This window comes from Anser brachyrhynchus (genome assembly GCF_964034855.1).
Source record: "Anser brachyrhynchus genome assembly, chromosome: 1".
In the NCBI taxonomy this organism is placed as follows: domain Eukaryota; kingdom Metazoa; phylum Chordata; class Aves; order Anseriformes; family Anatidae; genus Anser; species Anser brachyrhynchus.
Genome location: NC_137694.1, coordinates 147,317,606 through 147,342,932, shown reverse-complemented (window position 1 = coordinate 147,342,932; position 25,327 = coordinate 147,317,606). Strand labels below are relative to the sequence as shown.

Here is a 25,327-nt window from a genome sequence, read left to right as displayed (position 1 = left end):
GGCCGGAAGTGAGGGCCGGAAGGGGGGCGGCTTTGGGCGCTGCACCGCCAGGCCTGGCCGGGCAGGCGGAGGGGCGAGCGCTGCGGGCCCGGCTGCGGGCCGCCACCCCGCCGGGACCCCCCTAAATCCCCTCAAAATTCCCCCCTAAACCCCTCCGGGCCGCCGGGAGGATGAACCTGGAGCGGCTGCGGAAGCGGGTGCGGCAGTACATCGACCAGGTGGGGCGCGGGGCGGCGGCCGTTGGGGCTGCGGCCTCGGAGGGGGGGGCCGGGGGCGAGGTGTGACGGGGGCGTGAGGCGGCGGCGGGGCCCCCGGCGTGCCCTCGGGGGCCCTTCTGGTGGGGAGCGCCTCTGGTGAAGGGCAGCCGGCTTACGGTGCTGTAGGGTGAGCCGCGGGTCTGGGTTGCGCGCCTTTTAGGGGCGCTACCCCGTAGGTAGTGCTGTGTGGTGGCTGGGAAACACGTACCGTCAGCGTCGGCTTCGCAAAAGCCTGCCAAACCTCTGCTCCAAAGGCAAAAAGCAGCCCGTAAGGCTGTAAGCAAGCCCTGCAGCTGTAATCCTGCGGGGAGGTGAAGGAATGACCACGGCTTTTCAAGTGTTTCAAGTCCTGTCACTGCCCCAGGGCGTCTGTTAAGTGTGCAGGAGGTCCTGGGAAGCATGTTGTCCCTCATAGCTTGGACAAGGATAAAAATAAAAAAAATTAGTAGTTCTTGCTAATATTTTCAGACAATAATTCCAACCAATTTTCTGAGTTTTTTTTTCCTAGTACCTCAAATCTGATGGTAAGCGTAGCTTAGTTACTGGGAAGTACCCGCAACCCCTGCTCCATTCTCTCCTTGCTAACATTCTTCCCTATTTCATCCCCCTTTCCTGAACTGTGGGCTTATAAGTCAAGCTATCCGTGCAAGCATGTGGGGAATTTCCTTCCTGCTTCCCACAGAGACTATGGTTTGTGTGAAATTAAGGCATCCTGAGTGGAGAAAGCATTTCTTAATCAAGCGTGCTGCTGCAAAATTTTCTTGAAGTGATGTATGTGCCGTTTCTTTTGTGTAGAACTCTTTCTTCCAAAATAAAACACTTATTTTAACTGGTAGCGTGGGTAGGTTTCATGCTACTTTTTCAGTGACAGCAAATTAACTCATCACTTTTTATTAATTAATTAATATTAACTTATTATTTAGTACGTGCCTTTTGGTCAAACATACCTGCATTTAATTGAAAATAAATGAACAAACCCATCTCAAATAACATTTGAGAGACATCAAAAAGTAGTAGGGCTGGCCCGTTCAAACTGATTTTTGAACTTAGAAAGAAGTCAAAAGCGAATCACCATTCATTAGAGAATACACACGTAATAAGACATTAAATGGAAATTATGCATAACATATTTCAAGATAAGCCCAGGACACTACTCTCCAATAAATAATTATTCCTGTTATTTTTTTACAGCAGCAATATCAAAGTGCCCTGTTTTGGGCAGACAAAGTAGCTTCACTGTCTCATGGTAAGTAAGTGCTTGTTACATTGTTCTTCAGTAACTTCTTTCTGGTACCCTTGCTCTGTCTTCTTTTGTTTGTTTTAAGCTTCTTGGCTAAACCTTGAAACTTGGTTTTAGTGCAAGCGGCTTTCTGTGATCTTTGCAGTGCCAATTTTCCAAACAGAACAGGGCAAACCTTGCTTCCCTTTTGAACTTTGTGTTAAAATTAATGTTTGGCCAAACCCACAAGGGAAGGGGTTGTGGGGGAGAAACCTACAGGAGAGAGTGGTAGTTCCCTGCAGGACATGCTGTTGCTGTGGGTGCTCAGGACAAGCAGAACCCAGGTTTGCAGAGCGTATTGATGCTCGCAGTCTCTTTCTTCGTACAACCATTGTCTGCTTGAATTTCTTAAAATTATTCTAGGGGCTGAAAAAAATAGGTTGCTGATAAGTTAAGACACTATTAAGGTGGCAGAAGGAGAGCTTAACTTCAAGGTGCAGAAGTCTAATAAGCTGTCAGTGTAGTTAGGTTCCTATTGATCTTCGAAAGAGACGATTCTGGGTTGTTTTTCTCTGCCCTGACAGTGTCCAAGGGCAAGGTAACCTACAGCTCCTGCAGACAGCTTGTTTTAAATCTTTATCACTGTTGTCGCCTTCTCGTGATGTGCTTCTAGTACCAGGTTCATTGTGTTCACTGTCCAGAGCACTATATGATGTCTATAATCTTGAAACATATTGTTTTTCATTTTAACAGACAGATAAGTTGGTTTTTAATATATATATAACACTGGAACTTAATAGGATGCTAGAATAGTGGAACACCAATACTCTTCTAGGGAAGCAAAAGTGAATGTTCTGTATGCAAGTGTTTAAAGATATACTATAAATTAATGTCTTATAATTTCTTCTTTATTTTTAAGAGGAACCTCAAGATATCTACTGGTTGGCCCAGTGTCTTTACCTGACAGCTCAGTATCACAGGGCAGCACACGCCCTTCGATCACGTAAATTGGATAAGGTAAGTCGTTTTGGACAAAGGCGTATTACTGTCGTTCCACTTATAAACCTCCGCTAACCACAGTGGCTTCTTCACCATCAGAGTTTAAAGTCTGCAGGAAGGCTGATAATAAAACCTGAATATTGCACTTTATCTCAGCCAAATATAGCCATGTGTTTCAGACAATATCGTGGACTTTACTGTGAGGGTGGTCAAGCCCTGGAAGATGCTTCTAGAGGGGTGGTTGATGCCCCCCTGGTTGATGCCTGTCAGCGCTCATGGGGCGTTTGAGCAATGCCCTCGATAACAGGCTTTAACGTGTGGTTAGTCCTGAAGCGGTCCATCAGTTGGACTAAGTGACCTTCGTAGGTCCCTTCCAACTGAACTATTTTATGTGTTGGCCCAAGGTGGGGTGAGAGGGAAGAGGAGGAGTCCAAGGATGGAACAGCAGTAGGTATGGGAAGGTGGGGTGTCCCTTAAAGTGTAATTACTTCAATTGTCCTCCTGCTCTGCTAACAAGTGTGGCAAGAGTGAATATTGTGTCCTTTAACTATGGGAGTTTAATAGTAGAGAAAGTGTTACAGACTTAGTTAGTCATTTTGGTCAGCAAAGTTTTCCTTACGTGAACGGGTTGAAGAAACTACAACCAAAAACAGCAAAAGAGGGAGTCTAGCAGTGTAAGTAAATGTGCTCTCTTACTAACACAAATGAAATTTTTCTTCCAGTTATATGAAGCATGTCGCTACCTTGCAGCTAGATGTCATGTGAGTACACATTTTAATCAGTATTAGAAACATACCAAACTAAATAAAAGGTGCGTCTTGGAAAGATCAGGTACCTGAGACACAGCGTAGCTGCGTGAGGATTGACATTCATTGGAATAACAGGCTTAAATGTTGTGGCAGTTGATTTCTTCATCCTTTAACTTTCACTATGGTTGCTGGAGTATCCATCGTGGTGGAGTACCATTATGGTACTCTGCTCCATAGCAATCCAGCTGGCCTTTTGTCCAGGAAAGAAAATACTCCTTTAATATAAGAATGTGAGTGATTTTTCTCTCGTATCTGCGTGTTTGCTTTTAATTGGTAGTAGTCCATCCAGAGATGTTATGTTTGTGTAAATACAGTTAGCAGCTTTATCCTTCCATATAAAAAGCGATACATAAATGGTAAAATGCAGTGCTTTCACAGCAAAACAGAATCAACTCATAAATTAAAGACAAAAATTTGAAATAAAATATTGTGCTTGTTATTGAATAAGTCAACTGTATTTTATTAAATCCTGCATTCTCCATTTTTAGAGGAACATCTACTTCTATGATTGCATAATGCCAAATAATAAGATTTTCTGTAGGTGTTAATTCTATTAATATAAGTTGTATATTATAGGTGACTAGTAAAATAGTTGATTATGATTATAAAATGGCGTGTGTCCAAATAAGACTCTGCATGCCTTAAAAAAAAACCCTGCTGGTAAGTACCAGTTATAATCTGTGCCTTTGAAATGTGACGCTGTGTTTATTGGTGCTTTATGTACAGATGTTTCAAATCCCAACCTTGTTTTTTACATGCACGTGTTTGCGGCTAGTATGCTGCGAAAGAACATCAACAGGCCCTGGATATCCTTGATATGGAGGAGCCAATCAACAAAAGACTTTTTGAAAAGTACTTGAAGGATGAAAGTGGATTGAAAGACTCGACCACAGACTGGGAGATGTCGCAATCCTCAGTAAGTGACAATTTTTAAACAAGTATTCTTATAACTGAGGAAAAAAACATGTGAAGTCAAAAAGTGATTTAGTAACTATATGAATTTGAAGCTCGAGGTGTTTAAGCTTTCCTTTCTGGATAACGTAACTTTCAGAAATGCTGAATCATTCTCTTTTCAGTCAGAAGTCAGGTGTCAGCTTGCTTGTATGAAAGTAACTTGGTTTGCAAAAATGAAAAGTGCTTTGCAACAACTTTCTGTAAGTTTTTGCAGGCACTTTGCAGGAAGGTCTTGATCTAGCATTGGTTTTTAGAGTCTTCTAGCTCTGTACTGCAATTTCAGTCTTTGTAATATAAACTAACGTTTATTTCAATTGGGCTTCATGTTCTGAGATAACAAAGCACATTTTCCTTTCCCTCAGGTATTTTTAATAAAAGATTTCCTTAATCATTCAGATGGTGTTCTCAGTGGGACATTGCTTGTTACACATGAGAATTGTATGGCGTTAAGGTGATGTTTTCTGAAGCTTGGGGAAAAAAATTCTGTGTAGGTACCCAGAAGGGATTGTTTTCGTGTGCAGGCTGAAGAGGCTATGAAGAGTTTGCTTGCCCAGTTGCGAATTAAAGTTCATTAGCTGAAACTACAGTGAGGGTGACTGGCAAACAGGATTTTCCCTGTAAAATTGGAGTAGCAAAATGGGCAAATCATCAATGTGAACTGATTTTTCTATTGCTGCATTATGTGGATTTTATATTGAAGGATTTAAGAAAGAACAGGATTAGACTGAGTTACTGTGTTGCACCCTAATGGATACACTTAAGGTAGCTCTGCTAGCACAGGTGGTCCTCAGCTTTGGCTGTGTGTTCCTTCTCCTTCACCATTTTCTGTGTTTCGTGGTACTCTGACCCAGGTGTCCAGGTGGCCGATTGTTGAACAACTGTTTTGGCTGAGAAATGACCCAGTCAAAAAACTCAACTTCATCAGCCCTTACCTTTACAAATGCAGTTGATGTAGTTCAAGAATGCAAGGAGGGTAGATTTGGTCTGCCAAACGAGGGAGCTAGTGAAGTTGGTACTGCTACAAGTAACCTTAAACCAAACTCTTCTTCAGGAATGTCACTTTTTCAATCTTAATTTATTTGCTTGGTTTGCACAGACACTTGTTCTGGAGTAAGAGTCACTGGCCTGTGAACTGGCAACAGTATTTATTATCTCTTTGGCAGCCCCCTAGGGTGTATTGGCTGTTAAAACAGCTCTACTTTTTCTATTATATGGACTTCTGTCTAGTTAGTGTGACAATATAGATATATAATGTGTAAATTTTCTCCAAGTAACATGATGCCAATTCTGTGGCCTTCTGACTGAATAAAACACCCATCCTTGGGAGTTTCATCCGTGAAAGAAAGTGTTCGTTATTAGACATCCTAGCACAACTTTAATTTGGTAATAATTACCTTTCACTGCTTTTAGTTTCTGAAACAGTCTGGTTTGTGTTGAAAGGAAGAATTTATTTTTTTCTCAAAGCAGTTGAGTCCATGGATTTGGCCTTTTTCACCTCTACTGAAATTCTTGTCTTTTGTGAAATGTGTGGTTTAAAAGTAAAGAGAGATGAATTGCCTTGGAAGTGCCCGTTTGATTTTTAAGCTCATAGAAACAATATTATATTTAAAAACAGCACTAGAAAACCAGGTTCCATCATACATGAAATGCTTTTTACTTTTCAGGGAGCCCATTTGATTTGTGCTCAAAACCAAATTGCAAACATTGATTCAGTCTTTGACCTGCAGCCCTGCTTTTCCACCAGATCAAGAGCTCTATATGCCTTTTGCGAGGGAAGATCTATGATGCTTTGGATAATAGAACCCTAGCAACATACAGCTACAAAGAGGCCTTGAAGCTCGATGTTTACTGCTTCGAAGCGTTTGATCTTTTAACATCGCACCATATGCTGACAGCGCAAGAAGGTCTGGATAGCAGTATTTCTCTAATACAAGTGCCATTTAGTTGTTCTCTAATATGCTTTTTCCTGGATAATGAAGCAGTATTACAAGTAAGAGGGTATAAAATATAAAGTATATGTTGCCCCCAGGGGCTACGAAAATACTAGATGATGGTTATGTTAAAAAGTAAAAGAAAACTTTGAATTGCTGGAAAATTGAAACTGTTCAAATTTATGTTTGGACTTCACATGGTAGTCTTGCTGTGTTAAGAATTAAAAGGAACAAAGTAACCCAGGAGTCTCTTGTGTTAGCTCCAGACGCTCCCATGCTCTTTGCCTAGCCCAAAACAGTGTTTTTCCTTGTGTTACCAACTTCACAGCCTTTGGATTCACAAAACCCTGTTGGTTTCTGCTACCCTATAGTAGGCACTGTATAGTAGAGCATTCTGAGTGGTAAACTTGGATGTGTAGCATAAATAAAAATAATGGTGCTGTGTCATTAAGTTTCATTTAAAAAGTCTACAAGGAAAAACTAAGTAAGAATTCAATCGTTAATTTCCATAATTAGTATTACTATGTTTTAGTGCATCTGTGCTGTCATTTTGCATATCTATGTTCTAATGTTTGACCTTGCCATTTTTCTTTAACGCAACCATTTCAAATTATTTTTTTTTAATTTACTTAGAAAAAGAACTTCTTGAATCTCTACCTCTTAGTAAACAATGCACGGAAGAAGAACAAGAATTGCTGCACTTTTTATTTGAGAATAAATTAAAGAAGGTAAAACCATAAACTGAATAAAAAGCTGATGCGTTGCATGAAATTCTTTACTTCAGATGTAAATTTTCTTTGATTCTCTTTATTCTGAACTTTGGAAAAGCAAGGGCTCTGTAGTCCTGGTTATTTTTTAAATTTATGATTAAGTATCATTTTATGAATGCTAGTGAAGTTTACACAAAACTCATCTGGTTTAGCTTTATTTCTTGAGAAAATACATTAATTATGTAGGCAAAATATCAATTTCCTGAAAATACTGCATTATAACAATATTCTTTCAAAATATTTTTTTTCTGAAGAGAATATGAGAGCACTGCAAGCCAACTATATATAACTCAATATTCATTTCTACAGCCTACACTTCATGCATTGGCAAGCATCTTTAATGGTCCAAATGAGCTTTTAAGTATACTGTAAAGAACCATTTAACAAAGTACAGGTCTTACGGACCTTAAGATACTTAAAATTCTTAAACTTAATGTAGTTATATTCTTTTAGAACTAAAAATATTAATATTTATAGCATCTGATTTTTAGATTGGATTTGCACGTTGTGTTTCTTTTGTCTTTCAGTATAATAAACCCAGTGAAACGTTGATTCCTGAGTCGGTAGACGGCCTTCAGGAAAACCTGGATGTAGTAGTGTCTTTAGCTGAAAGACATTATTATAACTGTGATTTCAAAATGTGTTACAAGCTTACTTCAGTGTAAGTATACAAAGCAACTTTGAGTTTTTTTTTCTGGTACGATGTAGAATAATAATTATGACTGGACTTATTGTGACTCTTATTGTACAAATGTATTACATGCCTAAGAATTTGATACAGGTTTTCAAGTAGTTTAAATATGTGATATGTGCCCAGGAAGATACATTGAATCCCTTGGAACACAGAAGGGACAGGACTCTGGGGAAAGTTACAGAGAATGCTGATTGTGTGAATTTGAACAGCTGAGTAAAATCATGATCCTGTTGAAGTAAATGACTCCAATGAAGATATTAAAATTTTACACTTTTTTTTCCCTGAAACTAAATGTTTCCTTTGGCATATTGCTTAATGTTGTAGAGCCTGTTTCCTTAATACAGACCTTGCCGAAAAGTTGCTGTCCAACATATGCAACTTAGAGGTTGAATGAACCCTGTTGTCTGGTAGTTAAATTTGAAGTGGCCTGCAAACAAGTAGTATACTGTATCCTGTTTTTCTTCTAATTTTATATACAGCTTACCAAAATTTTGTGTTAGCCCTGTTAAGCTAAATCAATGGTTATTTTTCTGGTCTTAAACCTTTATTGTGCCAGTAATTACATTACAGTATTACAGTAGTTATGTTCTAGTCACAAATGTCTGTCTAATGCCAGAAGTGGTAATTAACTGGAACATTACACAGTATAAAAGCAGCCTGTTTCAAACATACATTTTTGAAATGCGTATCACAGATTTTTTTTCTAATTTTTTTAGAGTGATGGAAAAGGATCCATTCCATGCAAACTGTTTACCTGTGCATATAGGGACACTTGTGGAGCTTAATAAAGCAAATGGTAAGAAACACAACATTTAATGAGTCAAAAGAGTACTGTCATGTTTCAATTTTAAAAAGGAATTAAAGATGCCAAGAACCCCCCTTATAGACCACTTTAAAAAAAATAATTAAAATTTGATGTGAAAAACTGCATTTATTTTTCCTCCAACTTGCAGTTTCAAGAATTTCAAGAAAACAATGGTAAGTGGTAGAGAGGGAAGTTTCAGAGCTGATGGTGAGGGGAGGGAAAGTAGTTGTGCAAAAAATCTTTGCTCGTGATCATGAGCGTCACTGTCTTTTAACCACTGGCCTATGTAGCCAGAAAGTTTGTGAGATACAGTGCTCCATTTCAGTTCTTTGATTTATGTGTTGCTGTGGTCTTCCTAGAGTATCTAGATGTACTTTTACCCCTTAACAAAATAAAATGTATTAGGATCAACTTTGCAACGGTGTGTATGCTTAGGTGGTTATGCTTTTTCCATGTTAGAAGACTTTCTATGCTCTCTCTCCTTGCCTTTGCTATTGTGAAGGTGTCTTTTTAGTTCAAATAAGTTTATAATCAGACACCACCTTTGCTGGAATTACAAGAATAGCTTACTCGCAGCTGGGATGGCTTTTTCTCATTTCAGACTGCGTATAAACATCTAAATCAAGTGAAGAGCTTGAATGTCTTTAAAACCAATTGGAAGATAGAATAAGGAGCTCATATGATTTGCAGTCTCTCAAAGGATGGTGCATTGTATGTACACATAGAGGTCATTAGGTGCACTGCTACTTCTCAATGTTCAGCTAAAGTACTTTTCGGTTACTTTACAGTTAGCCACATCTGAAAATGTGGCCAGTACTCTGATTTTCGTTTTAAGTCTGCCTGGAAGCTTTTTGTAAATAAACTGGTATTTTGCAAGCAACTTTTTTCATATTTGTTTTTTCTGAAGCAAAGAATTGATGCCAAGCACTCCAGAACTGAACTCATTAATACAAGAGCACTATGCTCTGAAAAAATGGTTGTTTTATGTATTGTAAGGCAGTTTCCTTTGAAATTGTGTAGGCATTAAAATTGTTATCCCGTATCTGATTACTTCCATTTTTATTAGAGAATCTGTAGTAAGTTTTCTAACAAAAATAATTCTAGTTCCTCTAAGAAGTAATCACATAAAATTACTCCAAATAATAGAAAAAATTATTTGCTTTTGTCCTATTTTCATGATATTAATGCATGGGAATTTAATTTTGAAATTGAGCTAGCCAGTATGTTATATTTTTTAGATATAGAAAGCTGAACTGTATTCAGCTTTACATTATATGTTTAAGTGTAATATACTACGGATGTTTACTTTAATGTAATTTAATGACCCAAGTTGTTGCAGAACTCTTAAGGAGTAGAATGTATAGCTGCTTGTTTGTGTGCTGTGAAGACTTATGTTTGTTTTTTGACTAACTGCAAAAGTATATCTATTTTGAGGCAGTCTGAAGCATCACCACTAAAACATTTTTGTTCATTGTGTATTAATACCAGTAGACATGCTGCCTATTTGTATAGGAAGCTAAAGGAGGACTTGAAACATCTAAATGTTTTAATGTATTTTAATATTCTTGTCTTTTTTCTTCCTTTGTGCAGAACTTTTCTATCTGTCTCATAAACTGGTCGACTTGTACCCAAATAATCCTGTAAGTTGTTCTGAGCCTTCATTAACAAGTAGTTTTCTTTAGGTGAAAGCAAATAAAAGCTATAACATAATAGTCAGTTTGAGCAACAGAATATTAAAAATAAATAAATTAAAAAATCTTTTTCTGACTGGAGCTGGTGAAAATTGTTCATTCTTTTTTTCTGTATGTTATAATTATATTAAGGTGGATTTTGTTCTTAAAGTACCTGTAAAACATTCAACATGAAGAATTCACTTTGCATAATCATTTAGAAAGTGCTACAATAATAAATGGATATGCCTTTCTGGGCAACCTATTGCAATGTTTGATCACCTTCATTGTGAAAATTGAATCCTTTTATTCAATCAAATTTTCTGTGTTGCAACTTGTACCCACTGCCTCCCATCCTGTCACTGTGCACCTCATGAGAAGAGTTGCTCAGTCTCCTGTATTCCCTGTGATTAGATAAAGTTGAAGACAGCAATAAGCTTTCCATATAGCCCTCTTTTTGGGGCTGAACAAACCCAGGTAGTGACATACAGCTGCCAGCAGTTCTAGCTTGTCTGTGGTGTAAAATAAATTGAAAAGCTGACTGTGATTTCTGTGAAAACATTCATATCTTTTATAATTGTCCCCTTGTTACTTATCACCTATGATGATGCTTTACTAAAATCAGTGTGATATATCTCATAATACTCCATTTTTATTTTTAACGTGTAGGTGTCATGGTTTGCAGTAGGATGCTACTATCTCATGGTTGGCCACAAAAATGAACATGCGAGAAGATACCTCAGGTAAAGCTTGTTTTTCTAGTTTTCTTTAGTGAATATGTTGTTCATTTGCTAAGTAAATATTTAACATCCACATTTGTTGATAAGCTCATACAGTAAGCAGACGCCTTGGTACGCTGGTTACTGCTAAAATATTCCTTTTGTTTATAACCTGTTTCTGGTATGGCAACTTAGACCTCAACCTTCCAGATACTTTAAAAATAATTTAGAGGCTTACCTGGAATTTCTTGCTGCTCACTTTCCTGTTATTGTCAGGTGTCATCCCTGCACTTACTTATGATGGCAAGCTAATTACAACTAGGTAATCAAGCCTTGTATTTTTAGTGTGAGGATACTCAAGCATTCTTCCCGGTTCGGGTTGCATATCTAAAAGGGAAGAGTTAGATAGAACTAGACAGCCAAATGGCAGGATTTTCTTTCTTTGCACAAACAGCCTTGTACTTCTCAGCTGGTCAGTCAGTCTGTGTTCTGTATGTGTATTGATCGTCAGCATCGGAGAGCAGAACCTCGCTGTGAAGTAACAGCATTTGTTTTGGTACTGTAAGCTTAACTGAAAAGCCTTAAACCAATCTGTACGGCTTCCATTTTTCTTCTGGAGCCCTTTAAAGACTGGCAATACATGTAAAGATGAGTCGCTAACTTAGACTATTTGAATGCCTGCTTATTCTGAGTAGTCTGTTTAAATTCCTGGCAATTATCAATGTGCTCCGTGAAATTCTTCAAGAAGTTGTCCTGAGTGCCTTAAGTAGTTTGAGGGGTGAAATAAAGAACATCATTATTAAATATGAAAACATCCCTAGCCAGGAAGGTCCTATGTATGTGTTGGGGGAAGAAAACCCCACAAAAGTCAGGGTAATCTTGGCAAAGAGGGGGAAAAAAGGTCTAGCGAGAGTAGAGTGGTAATGAGATGCGTGAATTTTCCTGGGGAAGAATGATGGCGTACAGCTACAAGGTTAATGATAACTGGACTAGGCAGTAGTTTGTTAGGAAAGTATCTGGAGATACTGTGGATAAAAAAAACAGCTCCCATATCCCCGTTTGGGAGTCAGTAGGACATCATGCTGAACACGGTAGATGGTACGTCTGGGCAGTGCCCAGTAGCGTGTAAAGAAAGTATCATTCTGGTTGCTCCAGAAAGAGGCATCTGCATGCTGATCTCTTCCTTCAGATCTTGCAAAAGGGCTTACCTCAGCTTAGCACCAATTAGGAAAACAAGTTTATTGACAGAACGTGATCCTTCTCTTATAAAGGCCTTTACAAAGCTGTCTCGTAATGTGTAACTGTTGACAAATCAACATGTGTAGAGAACTCAAGATGGATGTGAGGCGTTTGAATTGAATTCAAGAGAAGGCAGCAAATGAGCTGTTCAGACTTTTAAAATGAACTCCATTTACCAGTGGTCATTACAGAAGATTATCATAATAGATATCTCTGTCACACAGTATTGTAACATAAGTAGTCATCTGAAGCAGATGGAATTTAATTTCAAACATTTGCTTGTGATCTGCTCTCATTTTTAGCAAAGCTACTACACTTGAGAGAACCTATGGACCAGCATGGATAGCATATGGACATTCATTTGCAGTTGAGAGTGAGCATGACCAAGCAATGGCTGCGTATTTCACAGCTGCACAGCTCATGAAAGGGTATGTCAAAAATATCATTCAGAAAAACTAAAGTTAATCCATAAATAGTATAGAAAAATTAACTATGTCACTTTAAACAGTAGGTATTTATATGCAACGACTTTCTGGTAGAGAATAAAAAGGGGTGGGGGGAAAAACTTCATCTGTATTTGACTGCATTATTTGTACTTGATTATTGTTGTAGTTTTGGAAGTCTAAAGTCCAAGTTTTCATTAAGGTAATCTCTATTCTAACTGAGAGTTCTCTAAAATGTGTGAACCGTGTGTTTGTCTTACCAGATCATAAAGTGCTGTATAACAGTATCTTGAACAGCTGTTTCAGGTTGCGGAGAAGGTTGTAAAATGAGTAACGGACTAACCACGTCATATTGCATATAAAACTATTGTATTTGGATGCACTTATTTGTAAATGTAATCCCATTATTATTGCTTCTTCCATATTCCGCTTGTAAATGAAATGTAGGGAGGAAACTGGGGGGAAAAACCCTCAGAACTAAAGCACTGAGAAAACACATGCATGTAATTCCAGGTTAAGTTACAATTCATGTTGGAGTTCAAATTTTTGTCAATAGCTAACAGGTAGAAAGTCTCTTTAACTGCCCCTTAGGTTAGCAGTCTTTTCGCTTAGTTGTATGTATGAGAACACAGTTGGTGTTTCTTTTTAGTTTGTGACACCGTTCCTGATGAAGTTCATGGATTTTCTTTCCAGGTGTCATTTGCCGATGCTCTACATTGGACTGGAATATGGTTTGACCAACAACTCCAAGTTAGCTGAAAGGTTTTTCAGCCAAGCTCTAAGCATTGCACCTGAAGATCCTTTTGTTATGCATGAAGTCGGAGTGGTCGCGTTTCAAAACGGAGAGTAAGCTTGCAAAAATAGTCTTAATTATGGATTATTCTGAAATGCAGTGTGCCAATGTATTAATGTACTTCTATAGAGCTGTAGAATACCAAGTTTCATTTGGTTTTAGTTTAGGTAGTGTTTAACCTAAACCCTTGCTATCTATTCTGTTCTTCCATGTTTAATGTTGAACAAGGGGAGAATTTACTGTTAGAGGAATGAGAGATTATCTTGTGTGTGCCTGTTTTTGGGTAGTTGCATGCCCTGAAAAGGTGTCTCTCTGCACCCAGAAGTGTACAAATGCTGTAAAATTTTGTACAGCAATGCATCTAATCAAGTTAGAAGATTCCAAATATATTTCAAAAAAATATAATGGATATAAAAACTGTTTAGCGAACGTTCTTGGTTTGCTTCTGTTTTTTTTAACTTTGTCTCGTCAGCTGTTAAGATGACACGACAAAGTGAGCAAAATACAGCTGAATATAAATTACTTTTTTTTTTTTTTACAGATAATTTCATTCATGCAACAAGTAATGTCAAAGAAGTGTTGGTTGTAATACAATTTCTTCATACTGCTGATGAGAACTCTTTGCTAACTTACTTTTCTTTTCTCCCCACCCCCAATATTTAGCTGGAAGACTGCAGAAAAATGGTTTCTTGATGCACTGGAAAAAATCAAAGCTATTGGAAATGAGGTATGTTTCCTAACAATACACATGATCATAAATTCATAAAACTCCAGGAAGTTCTATGTTTTGTGACAGAACGTTATGCTTGTTTTAAGATAGCTGCAATAAGTTCAGTGCCAGGTCCTGCATCTGGGCTGGGGCAATCCCAAGCACAGTTACAGGCTGGGTGGAGAATGGGTTGAAAGCAGCTCTGAGGAGAAGGACCTGGGGGTGTTGGTTGATGAGAAGCTCAGCATGAGCCGGCAACGTGCACTTGCAGCCCAGAAAGCCAACTGCATCCTGGGCTGCATCCAAAGAAGCGTGGGCAGCAGGTGGAGGGAGGGGATTCTCCCCCCCGTCTCTGCTTTCATGAGACCCTACCTGGAGCCCTGCATTCAGCTCTGGGGCCCCCAGCACAAGAAGGACTTGGACCTGTTAGAACAAGTCGAGAAGAGGACCACGAGAATGATCAACGGGCCGGAGCAGCTCTCCTATGAAGAGAGGCTGAGGGAGTTGGGCTTCTTCAGGATGGAGAAGAGAAGGCTTCGGGGAGACCTTACAGTGGCCTTCCAGTACCTAAAGGGGGCCTACGGAAAAGCTGGGGAGGGACTCTTTGTCAGGGAGTGCAGTGACAGGACAAGGGGAAATGGCTTTAAACTAAAATCTAGTTTTGGATTAGATAATGGGAAGAAATACTTCCCTCAGAGGGTGGTGAGGCGCTGGCACAGGCTGCCCAGAGAAGCTGTGGCTGCCCCATCCCTGGAGGTGCTCAAGGCCAGGCTGGATGGGGCTTTGGGCAGCCTGGTCTGGTGGGAGGTGTCCCTGCCCATGGCAGGGGGGTGGAACTGGGTGGGCTCTAAGATCCCTTCCAACTCAAACATTTTGTGATTCTACTTGAATTGTTGCATTATTTTTCAGGTAACAGTTGATAAGTGGGAGCCTTTATTGAACAACTTAGGACATGTCTGCAGAAAACTCAAGTAAGTGACAGCACAGGAGCTACCTTTATCTGGAATACTACACAAATGTGTTTTTGATAGTATTCCTTCTTATTTCCATCAAGATTATGTAACATGTGAGAGCAATGTAGAAGCACCTTTTACCTGTTGATTCTTATTTGATAGAAAATCGATCATAGGCTTTCAGATTCTCAGATGGGTCTGAATTTAAACTGGCTGCTGTCCCAGTCCTGACATACTTGACTATGTCCAGTGATTTTATTGGCTTACAGGTGGTTTTGTGCTGATTGCTTGGATCAGTGCTTAGGCGTTTTTTATTTAAGTGCAGTGTTCAGTGACCTTAACACAACAATAAAATGTTACTTTGTTTTTTAAGATAAGAACTAGTGCATATTTCTATTCTAGGATGAGAAAAAAGAAGTGCAAAGAGCATATGAAAGCTTTAACAGTTTTTTAATATGGAGAAATGTTCTCTCCTTAATTACTTTAATCTGATTTTAACTGGTGTTGTCTTTTGTATTAACCACTACAGTATGTTTTTTTTGTCATGGTTTTAATTGTCTAATTGTTATATGCTCTAACTTTTGTTTCTGAGTTACTAATGAAAGTGATTGTGGTACATATAAGTCATGCTTCTGCTTTGACTTTGGTAGGAATTGCTCTGTGCTTGAATTGCTTGAATTCTTCATTTTCATTGGGAAATACCAGCTTATAATAGTTACCTATTCTTCCAAAACCAAACAAAAGGCACTGGTTTTGTAATTTATTTATGATTATCATTGCAGGGTGTGGAGCTTTTTTTTTTTTCCAAATGCATACTTCAGTTATAATTTCTTAAATCTTTTAATTTCTTGCAGTAATTTAGTATCTGCTTACATCACAGTTAGGACAACTTGCATTTTGTTATTCAGGTTCAGAAAGCCAACCTGACGCATTTCTACATCCTTATAAGCTATCTTTCAGGAAAATCAAGTTGAGAATTTTAGGCAGCCGTACATATTCTTTGACAAGATAAAATGTCCGTTATAACTGATTTTAGTAGTGTTCATAATGCACATTATTGCTTTTATTAAAAACTTACTGGCCATATGTCTGCTCACTAGCACTATGTAGTTGAAATTTGAAAGCAGTGCGTTAAAGTATGCTGGTAGTTAATTGGACAGCTAAATAGTACGAGTGAAAATAAAATTCAGACCGAAAGTTTTGTGCAGCAGGCAAACAGCCGCAAATTTTTATGCCTTGTTACCTAATGCCCTTTGCAAGCATCAACAAATGAAGTTGTTATAATGTCATTACAGTTAGAGACATTAACATTTCTTCTGAATAGACAATCGCTATCCTTATTTTTAATAGCTTGCACTAGGGTGTTAAATGTGGCAATTTAAGTTCCCAGAATAGCATCATATGGTACATTTAATCCTTGGTTTTTAAAATAACAGGTGCAATAAGCAGTCTAGCTAAGAGAATTTTCAAAAGAAAGTGTGGCTGGTATTTGAAAGAAATTCTGGATATGTGTAAATCTTTTTTCTGATAGGAGGCAGCAGCAAAATGGAAGTGTTGGAAGTACCAGTGTATGCAGCACTTAAGGGTTGTGTAGTTTCTGCCTGGGGAGCTTTCCTCATTTTGAACAATGAGTGATTTAGTCTTATATTGCTCCTTTGCTCCCCTGGGGAGAAAAATGAGAGCTACAGAAAGAAACCTAATATTTCAAGGAGCAACATTCAACATCTAAAGCAATTTACCGTATCAAATTGCTAAGATCCTCTCCAAATGGGGCCTAGCTGCAGACAGCTGTTGTGCTACATAAGGGGAACAATGATTTCTCAATTATGTTGAGGAAGAAAATTATCAATATCCGTGACTCCTGTGCATTCTTTTATGTTAAGAGTATGAAGCAATAATTTTAAGGTTCTTGACAGGATTGCCTGCCACTGAGTTAAGGAAATGATCAACATAGTGCAATAAAAACCTCTTTCACCCTGAAATAATAGATATTCTGATTTTAACCGTAACAGGAAATACGAAGAAGCACTGGAATACCATCGCCAGGCACTAGTATTAATTCCTCAAAACGCTTCTACTTATTCTGCCATTGGCTACATACATAGTCTGATGGGCAATTTTGAAAGTGCAATCGACTATTTTCATACGGTATGTAACAGGCTTAAGGCGCTGGTAACAGATTCTGTATTTACTGTTTCATTCTGTTCCTGTTTTGAAACAGAACCAACATTTATTCAACCCATTAATTTTTATTTATTCATTTATTCAACCAATTAATTTTTATTTTCTAATCTTAGTTTAAAAAAAAATAAAGTCTTCCTAAGTTTTCTACTGATTAGGTTTAAAAAGAAAGCTACTTTTTGGAACACTGCAGTTGGTTCCTTCTTTCTTGTAAACAATTAATTGAGTTGTATGTACATAAACTTTTCATTCTCACAAAGTGATTTGAAATACTTCCAACCTAAGCCTCAAAGTAAAAATTCTACAGTAAGTGCAGCTTTTAAAAATGTGCCGCTTTCTGTTGCCTTGGATTTGTCTTTATTATGTAGTAATTGTGTTTTACTATTTCCAGCACAGTTTTGGTGATTTCATGTTTTCATGGAGTAACAGTGAATTTTTCTGAGTCTAAATTTTCAACATTCGGGTCGATTGGCTTGAGGATTTAGCTGTAGTTCTATTTACCTAGAAGCTTGTATTACGTAAATTTAGTTGTAATTACTTAAGCATGTCTCAGTCTTTCATTATCGATTGTAGTTTAGCTATATGTATATAATTAATTTCCTCACAGGTTTTAGAATTGTTATTCTAGTATATTTTATTTCATGATTTGTGAATTAGGTTCTGTCTGGACACACATCCATTTCTGGTTTTATTCTTGTGTTTTGCTTTCTTCAGCCATTTCATATGGCAATATTTTGTTTGCACAATGTTTTGCATTTACAGTAAAGACTACATTGATTGCATTGTCGAACATCAAAGCAACAAACAGAGTAGTGGACTTAAGATGTAAATGGTTTTATTTAAAACTGAATAATTTTTACTTGTGTGTTTTTTTTTAATAGGCCCTTGGTCTTAGGAGGGATGACACATTTTCAGTCACGATGCTTGGCCATTGCATAGAAATGTATATTGGTGATTCTGAAGCTTACATTGGTAAGTCTGTCACTTACACTGACTGCTAAAGTCATTGAATCCTTTGAGAGAAGTCTTACTCTTACATCGAGAAAAGTCTGTCTGCCATTAAGGCTGTGGTGTAGTCTGTTTACATAAGTTAACTGAAAGTAGAATATGTATTTTAAAAAAACAACGGAAAGCCTAAATGAGAACTGATCAGTGTTTGCAGATGACCATTGTTTTTTGTAAGCATCCTGGAAGTACGTAATTCTTACTGGAGTAGAGAAAGCAAGTACTTTGCCATTGGAGGCACCAATGATGATTTCTTTTATAGAAAGTATTGATTGCTTAGAAGGCTTAGAAACCAGTGAGAGTGGAGGGGGTGGGAATAAAATAGAAATACAGATTAAAAAATCAGATCTTGATCTCAGCTAATACTACTGTGGAGTGATATGGGCAAGGTATTTTCACAATATAGAAACTGTGGTCTGTGAAGACAGGAGGAATCCTTCTGCCTTCAAAAATAGGTCTTTACACATGGTTTAAAAAAAAAAGTTCTTCATAACAGTAATACATTATATTGCTGTAGCCTGAGATATTCTGTGGAAGTTTTCTGCCCCCCACCCCCCCCAAAAAAAAAACTTTATAGCAACATAATTCTGCTTCTTTAAACTTAATTTATCAATAATGAAGAAAGTTGATGTCCAATCTGCATGATAATAAGCTGAAGCCATTTATTCATGTGTTCTTTGTTTCTCCAGCATATTTTTCACGCAGTTGAAGCAGATGTTTCTTCTCAATACTGTCTTGCTCCATATATAGTCAGTTAACGCATACAGAACCACCGTGCAGCTGTGTGCTATACATTGATGCAAACCATGATGCATGTAACTTTAAACAACAAGAAAACCCTCACAGGGAAGGGAATTGGCAATTATTTTTAATGAGACTTCAAATCTGAATCTTACTTAGTATGTTGTGCTTCTTTTTTAAATGAGGAGTCTGGATTTTGTCAGACCAACTCTATTACAGACTTCAGTCATTAAGCAGCAACAACAGTTTGCTGTTCTGAATACGAAGAACTGTAACAGTTTTAGTAGTTGATGATAGCTTTTTAAGATGCATGTTTGGGAGTGTTCACATGGAATAAACTAACGGTTTGACTCTTTTCCTAGGAACAGAAATCAAAGACAAATTAAGATGTTATGACTTTGATGTACACACAATGAAGACATTAAAGAATATAATTTCACCTCCCTGGGATTTCAGAGAATTCGACATAGAGAGACAGACTCTGGATGAGAGTGGTATAGTAACATTAGAAACATCACATCAGAGGAAAAGTACGGATACCAGTCGTCCATTGGAAGAAACATTTGAAATTGAAATGAACGAAAGCGATATGATGCTAGAAACATCCATGTCAGACCATAGTACATGACTGTAAATTCTGGTAGAGGGCTCATTTTGTCAGTGTTTGTTTTAGCATTTTTGTTATGGTGTTATACTTTCAGGAATTTGCTATTTTTATATGAATTCAAACTGCTACACTGTACCTAACACCGGAGAAATAATGCTTGCCTTAAGGATGATTAAAATATACATGATGGACTATTTCTGATTATATTATTTCTACAAAATTAATCATACGTGATGAAGTAAAAAAAAATAAATTCACATTATGTTTTTAAAACTGTTTACTCATCCTTTTGTCTGCCATCAGTAGGACTGAAGGTTTAAAAATAATACTTAAAAATGGAACTGTTTACAATGTGCTGAATGGAATAGCCAGAGTCTAATATAGTAATTGTGGCTTCTGAGTTTTCATCCTGTCCGTGAAGAATGCTTTCGTAGTAAGTGACCAAAAAATTCGTGAGGTTTTATACTTAATACTTCATAAATGTGTATCCCTTTACAGAGCGATTTCAGTGGTTTTCCATCACCTGACTCTAATTGGGCATACGTTAAATTGGTGACAAAGCATGTTACTTTGTTATACTTTCTCCTAACTGTTGTTGACTTCAGTTCTTTGTCATTCTTCTGTATTGTGCTACTGAGAGATCATTTAAGAACTGTTTCTGGTAAGGTGACTAGACAACAACCATGAATGGCAAAAATGCTAAGATGAATCAGTGTTCCCTGCAGTTACTGACATCTGTGACACTTTTCAGTAGTGTAACAATCAAGTTGTAAGCCACGGTGTACTACTTGAAGGGACTGTAGTCATTCTTTTTACACACAGTTGTTCTGTCAAGGCAAAGGATTAATGGAATAATACACGTATACAGCTTTTACAAGTCTCTAAAGTGGTATTTTTAAATGTCATCAGTTCACTCAAAAATGATGAAGTAAAGCATATGTCTCTGGAGCAGAAGCAGTGACTTGTCCAGCCACGAAACAGAATAGGATGTTTGCCTTCTTAGCATGAACGTTGAACATATTTTGTGTAAATTTTTCCCTTCCCTTCTTGCCTGTTCCACATATGTCACTGTGAGGGGCTTAAAATTAAAAACTTAATGCTACAAGCTGTCATAATGTTTTCTTCTGTGACTTACAGCTAGGTTTTGACATTTAATGAATGAAGAGGTTTTCTGAGGTTTAGCGGTCCAGATTTCAGTTGGAAGTACTTCAGAGCTCAAGAACTAGCAATTTTCCTGTAGATATTTTTTTGATGAAATAAAAAAATGGCTAACCTGTGTTTTAGCAAACTACAATGGTCAGTCTAAAATGTTATTTCTGCACTGTATTTCAGTACACTTGTGTTAATATTTACACATTTATTTTCAATTATACTTTTAGCACAAAATGTGTATGTTTGGTTATCTTGATACAACTTTCATCTACTTTAGCAGGGGCAAGAGGTTAAAAAAAAAAACCTGATATACTTGTGTAATTCAGGGAATATTTCCTATACTTTTTTGATGCTTTACATAAGTATGAGGAGACAAGGGAGATAAGTTACAAAAGTAACTATATTGAAATCTTCCCATTATTTTTTGCTCTTTAGCAGTCTGTCTGTCTTCATTAATGATCCTATTAACTAAGGCAAATAATAAGTTTAGTTCTAACTGCTGAAGAATGGATATCAAAGAATGGGCTGTTCCTGTAACAATAGCAGGTGGTTTGGGTTGTTTTATTGTGGGTGTGTGTATGAAGAATTTGCGTAAACTGAGATAGAAACTAGTACTCATCCCATTACATCTGCCTCAGAGCTCACTGAGTTTTCAGCGGCCAGGTTCTGAATCCAAAGGACTAGAGCTGTTGGAGACCATCACTTGGAGAAATTACCAGGGGGGAAGGCTGTCACTCCTTCATCTGAGATACCTGGCTAGTGAATTGGAATGATAATTTTCCTTTTTTTCCCCTTTTCTTTGCTCACCTGCTTGCTGTGCTGCTCAGGATGTGACTGAGCGTCTCCGTTCTTCAGCTCTCTTCCTGGCAGCTCTCACAAATCTCCAGCTGGAACAGGGAGGCTTCATTATACAGGCTTCATTATACAGGCTGCATACGTAGATTAAACCCAGGGCATTGGCTTTTTTTCCTCAATATCTAGGCCTTACTGAACCTGAATGCAAATTCTATACAGACCTGCACTTTAAAGTTCAAGGGTATTGAGTGAAGAACAGATAGGGGAAGAGCAATCTGTTAAAAGATGATGGGTCCAGGATCTTCCCTTGCTTTCCTGCTGTGCTGATCCAAAAGGGGTAGGCCTGTGAGTATACAGAGACTGAAACAAAAAATTCGTAGGATTCTGTGATATGCAAAGACGTGGAGTTTTTTTTAACTAAGATTTCTATCCATTACAAATCACCGCTAGCAACAGTGCTTGTGATTAATAAGGCAGAGGTATATGTGGATAAAAGCTATTACATGTTCCTAGGAAATGAGTGTGCGTGTATATATGGAACAGATATTAAGGATATAGTGCCAATTAATAACAGCAGTTGATGGTAGTAGAAAGGTGATTTGAGTTGGGAGAAGTCAGTAATCTTGCAGTAGAAATGTTTTGAGGTGAATTATAGGTTCAGCAAACTTACTAATAAGTTCGCTGAGAATGCAGTGAGAATACAGATAACAAACTTACCAACATTATAAAAGCAAATAGATCTGATAGATTATACTTTTATACATAGTCTGTCATAAGTATAGTGCCGATATATACATATTCATAAAATTAAATGCCGTCAAATGCATCAAACAGATCCCAGAAAGGGGAGGGCGGTGCTGCCTAAAAGCAATCTGCGCAGAGACTGGCCACCAAGGGTCAAAACACAGTCTCCAAAGAGACTGACCACAAAGGGTCAAAAATTATCTCAGATGAGACCAAACACGCCAAGGAACAGTCCGACAGGGGGAACGCAGCACGGGGCAGTGTCTCAATTCAGAGCAAAACGCCACGGTGTCATGGGGTATGGAGCATCATAGGGCTGAGGAGTCGATGTTTCTGCTGAGGTAACCGATAGGTCTTTGCAATTTTGGTCTTTGCCAGACAGACAGAAATGTTTGTCTTCCTTCATTTTCTTTAAGTAATAATTTCATTTCCCGTGTCAATTCCCGCTTTCTCAGGTGTTCATCAGCCTCTTGTTTCATTTTTATTAATATTATCAGGATTTTATTAATATTATTCAGGATGCCTCCCGTGCTGGGTACTCTGCCACTCCTCAAGGATGTCCTTGGTCCCCAGGCTACGCTCCCTGGCTGAAGGCCTGCTTCTCAGGCCTGGTTCCCTGGCTGTTTTCAGTCCGGCAGGCATTTCTCCCATTCGTAATTAGTGTTTTATATCCCAGCTTTCCTAATTATCGCCGGGCTGCCTCTGTAACCACTCCCAGCACCTGTGGCTGCCAACACGGGATTATAGAGAGGTCTGGCTGTGGCCCAGAGACAGCGTGAATTGTCCTAGGGCTCCACAGGGGGAACTGCTAGGGCCAAAGTTACTATCCCACGTGTTAAAACATGTGGACTGAAGTATGTGTCAACACCAATCCCATATTTTCTTGGACATTAGAAAGAAAAGTGTATTAAAAAGTTCATTTCCTAGCTCTGAAGCACCTCACCCAAAGTTTCAAGCTCTGGAAAGAAGAAAAAAAAAAAAAAAAAAAGGACAGGCCATGAGTCTGGCTGAAAAAGGTCTTTATCCAAGTGGGATATAGGGAAAACAAATAACTCAGGAAGCGTACACGTCTTGTGGCCATCATCTGATCTCCTTCCTTTAGTCTGTCTGGCTAAAAACTTCATAAAGAGAGTTTTCTTTTGTTTTGGTATCTGGCAGTTTGTGCATGTTCAGATGACTTCTAGTGTTCGAGGTACACTGGAGATCTTTCCTGGGCACACGAGAAGATTTCCTGGGCACACTACTGTTAAGATTCTCTGAGGAGCATGTCTCAACAGTTATTGTATTAAGTAAGTTTCATCCTTTAAAGGATTTTTCTTTTTTTTTTTTTTTTTACATCTGTTTTATGCATCCTGAATGATTGTAACCAAGGAGACCATCTCATTAACAAAAAGAAAGGCTCGTTGCAGTACCCAGAGCAGCCTGAAGGCTATTACAAATAAACAGACTCTCAGAGAGCTGAACCCTTTCTCATCTATAACATATACACATATACACATAAACTAGAGCAGGTTAATCTAATTTTCTAGTAAGACATCATGGCAAACAAATTCTACATACACATTGGCCAAATACTATTCTAGCAAGTCAGGCCTTTTGTCTAATGCCAGCCACGGACATATGCCTCGGGTTGTTTCCATTTTCCTATGTTTTCACTGACAAAATAGTTTAAGATTGATAAAATTTGATATGCTTTCCTGTCCTCTCCAGTTATGATCTGACGGCATGTTGGCTCTGATGGCCATGCTGCTTTGTAGTATTCCTGCCCTGCCCATGGGAATCTACTCGCCCCTGTGCCACTTCCGCAGCTGTGGTAATACCAATTTTTGTGTGCTCGCGTTGTGAATGAGATCAGGGAGCTGGGCTAGCATTTTAAAATCTTTTCTCTATCTGGTCATTTCTCAGGTTCAAAGACAGCAAACCACCATGTTGGTGTCATCAGTGGGGCAGAGAGGTAGGAGCGGGAAGAAAAGGATGGGATGCAGAAAACTGGTGTTGCTATAAAGGCAACATACCATGACATTGTGCCTCTACAGATATCTGCTGAAGTTTTGTTTTGCTTTGTTTTGTTTTGTTTTGTTTTGTTTTTTGGCTGGCTGTTGCTAGCCGTCATTTATTGGCATCAAATGTTACCTAGAAGGAAACATATGCAAAGTGTCCTAGACTGTGAATGATTTTTCCTGGACAATAACAGAGGAATTCTTGATAAGGCTTGGCTGGGCTCCCGAGCCCTTTAGGCAGATACAATTAGGTTAGAGTTTGTAATCTGATGACGTGTGTCTCTCAGACAGGACTTCAGGAAAAGTTTCTTCATCTGTCTACTGTTGTTCAGTGTTTTGATCTGCTATTGTTCTGTCCAAATCCACGTCTTTGTACCTGCAGCCCCTGCTGTGCCATCGTCTTCTGCACCTCCCAGCACCTGTCCTGCTCCAGTCCTGCTCTTGCCTGGGCTCTGCTTCCTCGACAGTGCTTGGTGCCTTTCTGGGCTATTCTGACATTCTGATTTTCAGTTTGGCTCCGGTTAAACTGAGCATTGTTCTTGTCCTCATGAGGTCTTTGGTTATTAACTTTGGCCTGACTTGACATCAGATTCTTGACCCTTGCTTCTGGTCATTGCCTCAGCTGGCTTTGGCCACAGGTACAAGGGACCAGGTCTTGATCAGGCTGAGTATCTTATTCACATGTCTGCAAAAGTGATATCTTACACACAGCCTGCTCTCTCGCTTACAAGGATCAACCTCGTCCCATTGTGGGGGAACCTGACTGTTGCCTCAAAGGTTTTCAGAATAGGTTTAAAAAGCCACAAGGTGTTTCTGCAGATAGTTCCAACTGCTTCCCATGCTCTTCTCAAGTACTGTTGCCTGAAAGATTTGGAGAGGAATAACACATTTTAGAGTTTCCTTGGTCAATGCCACCTTCTTTTACTATTCCACATCAAAACACCTATATCCTTTGTGCTGTGGATGGCTGTTTGAGGACTGGCAATGCAGCGGCATCTGAAGGTTGGCAATGACCCTGTGTATTCTGCTTGAATTGCAGGCATTTTTGCCCACTCTGCATCATTTCAGTAGCTCCAGAGGAGTCCATCAGCATGCCTGTGGCCTGGACACTTACTTCAGAGTTTGCTGTGCGTCTGTC

At 38.5% G+C, this 25,327-nt stretch overlaps 1 protein-coding gene and 1 long non-coding RNA gene across 3 annotated transcripts in view; one reads left to right on the top strand and one right to left on the bottom strand.

Annotated features, from left to right (window-relative positions):
• CDC16 (cell division cycle 16) lies at nucleotides 1–20,787 on the top strand. Of its 2 annotated transcripts, none has more exons than XM_080577060.1 (18): nucleotides 1–218; nucleotides 1,452–1,503; nucleotides 2,396–2,493; nucleotides 3,198–3,236; nucleotides 4,060–4,200; nucleotides 5,983–6,142; nucleotides 6,803–6,897; nucleotides 7,467–7,600; nucleotides 8,350–8,429; nucleotides 10,029–10,078; nucleotides 10,778–10,851; nucleotides 12,369–12,494; nucleotides 13,203–13,355; nucleotides 13,966–14,029; nucleotides 14,921–14,982; nucleotides 16,977–17,112; nucleotides 18,027–18,117; nucleotides 19,254–20,787. In XM_080577060.1, exons 1-18 carry the CDS (start codon nucleotides 171–173, stop codon nucleotides 19,517–19,519), a joined length of 1,869 nt encoding a protein of 622 aa, XP_080433186.1. In that variant the 5' UTR covers nucleotides 1–170; the 3' UTR covers nucleotides 19,520–20,787. The 2 variants fall into 2 exon arrangements, with proteins under 2 accessions (XP_080433186.1, XP_080433185.1); XM_080577059.1 differs by having other exon boundaries at nucleotides 2–218; nucleotides 1,449–1,503.
• Nucleotides 19,555–25,327, bottom strand: part of LOC308188253 — an 8,774-nt gene continuing 3,001 nt past the window's right edge. The window contains exon 2 of the long non-coding RNA XR_013945293.1: nucleotides 19,555–25,050. This is a non-coding gene — a long non-coding RNA (uncharacterized lncRNA). The remainder of the gene's footprint in view (nucleotides 25,051–25,327) is intronic.